The sequence below is a fragment of the Glycine max genome, chromosome 7, assembly GCF_000004515.6.
Source record: "Glycine max cultivar Williams 82 chromosome 7, Glycine_max_v4.0, whole genome shotgun sequence".
Lineage (NCBI taxonomy): Eukaryota > Viridiplantae > Streptophyta > Magnoliopsida > Fabales > Fabaceae > Glycine > Glycine max.
Genome location: NC_038243.2, coordinates 6,759,335 through 6,762,918, shown reverse-complemented (window position 1 = coordinate 6,762,918; position 3,584 = coordinate 6,759,335). Strand labels below are relative to the sequence as shown.

Sequence of the window (3,584 nt, the reverse complement as noted above, 5' to 3'; positions counted from 1 at the left end):
AAATCACGATAACCTCACCTTTTGTTTTCATCACTGATCCTCACATAAATCTTTTCACATTGTTAAAAAAACAGAAAAATAAAATAAAATAAGGACAACAAGTATATAAACGTGTAAAGAAGAAGAAGAGAGGAACAAAAACTTATATGATATATTTCTAATTTTTAACTCAGCTTTTACACACTTTGAACTGTTACAACAATAGCTTAAATAGAGAAATTAACAAGTCCCTAATTGGCTGAAACTTAAAGCTAATCTAAAATAGGCATCATTAACAAATATCTACAAATTATTTTTTCTGGACACAATCAACCTTTTAACAAACTTATATCATAAAATCTGTAGAGATATATAAATATTTTAACATGATAGCAGGAAAAATCTCAACTGCCAACTCATATACTCAAAAAACCATAAATATAATCGTTCACTTTTCTCACAACAACCACATACATTATACATATAGAGGACAGTTTAGAAATGTTGATGACACACCATCATTTGCTTAACTTTTCAAAATCAAATTAAAGTAATTTTAAGGATGTATTTGTCAACAAATTATACATTCAAAAGATAAAAATAATTATTTATTCTTTAGTTAATTCTAATTAAATATTCTAAAAAAGATCGAAAGGGGTATATAGTAATCCATAAATCTTCTAAGAGTATTTTCATTATATTATTGGCTAAATATATTATTTATCTTAAATTTATGAGTTTTATAATGACAATAATATTAAAAAAAATTACATAAAAATTTACTCTAATGTTAAAATTACTAAATAAATACTTAGCTTAAGTTTTATTAAATTTTAAATTGAAAAAAAAATTATAATAATCAATTAAGTAATTCACTCAAGAAACACATTAATCAAATAATCAATTCTAATAGGAAAAAAATATTTAAATAGCACTGTTTAACTTTAAATAACTCATTTGAGATGATATGATGATTCAGAGTCAAATCAACATGGGTGACTAGAAAAAATCAAATCGACATCAATGTGTGTACACCAAATTGTTTTTCACCAAACAATAATAATAATAAAAGTAATACGAAGCAGTAACCCTATTCCAATAGATCTAGTTGCTTATTTTGCTTGTGCTAGTTGTCGATTGAGTTATTCAAATAAACCGGAATGGCAGTAACAACTCCACCAGAAGACGACGAACAATCATTCTCAGCAGCAGCCGGCGGCACCGCCACCCTGACGGAGAAATTAACGACTCCGTTTTCTCTGCCATCCCAATCCCTCAACCTGTAACACAAAGACTGCAAGCTATGATCAGGCACCGACCCTCCAAGAAAATCCGAAACCGCTATTCTCGCCACTCCGATGTCTCTCACCACTCCGGTCTCCGTCTTGCACTTCACTTCAATCGTCAAGCACCTCGCTTGCGGCCCCAACTCCACCCTGAACTTCTCGTTCCACGTGTGGAACCCGTTCTCGTTCCCGTTTGCCATCGCCGTCGTGTGGCTCGTTAACGACTCCGCGCGAACCACCGTGAACACGTTCTTGTTCGCCGGTTTACCCCTTACGTGGAGACCCTCCGCGGACAAAACAGTTAGCTCCAGAACTTTTGGTTTGGTTGCCATGAACTGGGGATTGTGATTTACCTGTGAAACCAGATTTGGATGATGTATCAGAATTGAATAAAGAAAAGGTGCGGTTGCGCCTAGTTTTTAAACTTCACCGTTGCGCCGCAAAAAATATACAGCCAATAACTTTTTGACAAAATTACACAATTGGTCCCCAATTTATCTCTAATTTTAGATTTGGTCCCCTTATAATTTAATTCACAAATTTGGTCTCTCAATTTTATAAATTCCTACAAAATTGATCCTAGAAGTTCGATTTGGACGTTGACTATTAACCTCAAACGTTAACTGTCACGTGTGACTGTTACATGTTAATGTCACGTATCACTGTCTGAATGGTTCTCTGAAAAAACTTCATTTTTTATAGGTAAAATTGTACTTTTGATTCCCCAATTTTACTCCAATTTCGATTTTGATCCCCTTATAATTTAATTTGCACATTTGGTCCCCCGGTTTTATAAATCCCTTTATAAATTCAGTCAAATTTCATTAATGAAGAAGTTGTATTTCAAATTTCAAACAAAAATACCATTGTCATACATAAGTCACTTAAACAGTCGTATACACATAATACCGCATGGGGGAGCAAAAAAAGAAAAAAAAATAGGGGGTTATTACAGAACCTGTTAAACTAAGAGATCTGAAAATTTCAGGCTCAGGTTGAGATTCAAGTGCCACTTTCCCAAGTTGAACAACCCCGGAAGTGGGAGAGAGACAAAGAGTGATTTTTCTCTAAGTTCCAAGTGAGTGAAAAACTTGCGATGAAAAAGAAGTGCGAGATTTATTTATCAAGACCTACCATGTCTCCAGCACCAGTGACTAAACCATTGAAAAGACCAATGTTGCAGGAATAATTTATAAAGAGATTTATAAAACTGGGGGACTAAATGTGTGAATTAAACTCTAGGGAGATCAAAAATGTAATTTTACCTAAAAAAATGAAGCATTTACAGGGAACCATTCAGACGTTGGCATGTGTCATTGACACGTGGCAGTCAACGTCTGAGGTTAACGGCCAATGTCCAAATTGGACTTTCAGGACCAATTTTGCAGGGATTTATAAAATTGGGGATCAAATTTGTGAATTAAATTATAGGGGGACCAAATCCATAATTGGAGAGAAAATGAGAAACCAAATCCGTAATTGGAGATAAAATGGGAGACAAATTTTACAATTTTGCCTAATTTTTTTATATCTTACTTTTATAAAGTATTTATCAACATCGATGCAATTCTTTTCTTTTAATTATATTGGTAGTTTCTATAAAAAAAAATATATCATAAAATTTTGGTTAACCTATTTATGTAATTTATACAATTATCATTATTTTTAGTTTTAGTTTTTAAGTGAGAACTTTTAGTTTTGGTCCTTTAACATTTTTATTTGGCAATTTATTATTGGGAGAAAAAATTTATAATATATTGTTATTTAAAAGGGAACTTCCTCATTGCTATTATTATTACGATAAATTTGTTATTTAAAAATGAATAAAAATATCACTTTCAATATTTCTCTTGTCAATGTTATTATTATTACGATAAATTTGTTTTTTGGGAGTAAATTGAAATTAAAATTTAAAAGGGAACTTCCTCATTTACTCCTCCTAAAGTCTGGGACTTAGGAGGAAAAGCTAAGTCCTGCACTTTGGTTTAGCACAAACCTTACGTTGCAGTACGTGTCTTGCAACATTGTGTCATCATTGCAATAAAACTTCGTGTAATTGATATAAATTATTTTCGTAGAAAAACAGGAGCAAAAACTACACATCTCAAAAACAAAGGACCCAGCGTTTGGTAGAATGGTATACAACAATGTGTTGGTTTCAAAAGTCATCGTGAAACATGCATGTTTGATTGTCCAACTTAAAATTGCGAAGTGCATGATAAAAATGTTATTAAATTCATGATTCACTTAGCCATAGAGGTGGAAATAGATTAGGTCAGGCTTTAAAAGGTCTGAGCTTAACTCACGATAAATTTTTGA

At 32.3% G+C, this 3,584-nt stretch overlaps 1 protein-coding gene across 1 annotated transcript; it reads right to left on the bottom strand.

Annotated features, from left to right (window-relative positions):
* Positions 1 to 979: 979 nt before the first annotated feature.
* LOC102665635 (BON1-associated protein 1) lies at positions 980 to 1,689 on the bottom strand. The gene has a single exon (XM_006583276.4). It carries the CDS (start codon positions 1,595 to 1,597, stop codon positions 1,106 to 1,108), a length of 492 nt encoding a protein of 163 aa, XP_006583339.2. The 5' UTR covers positions 1,598 to 1,689; the 3' UTR covers positions 980 to 1,105.
* Between the last annotated feature and the right edge of the window lie 1,895 nt (positions 1,690 to 3,584).

Excerpts from the sequence above, each read along its gene's own strand:
- LOC102665635 (XM_006583276.4), bottom strand. The coding sequence starts at position 1,597 with ATGGCAACCAAACCAAAAGTTCTGGAGCTAACTGTTTTGTCCGCGGAG.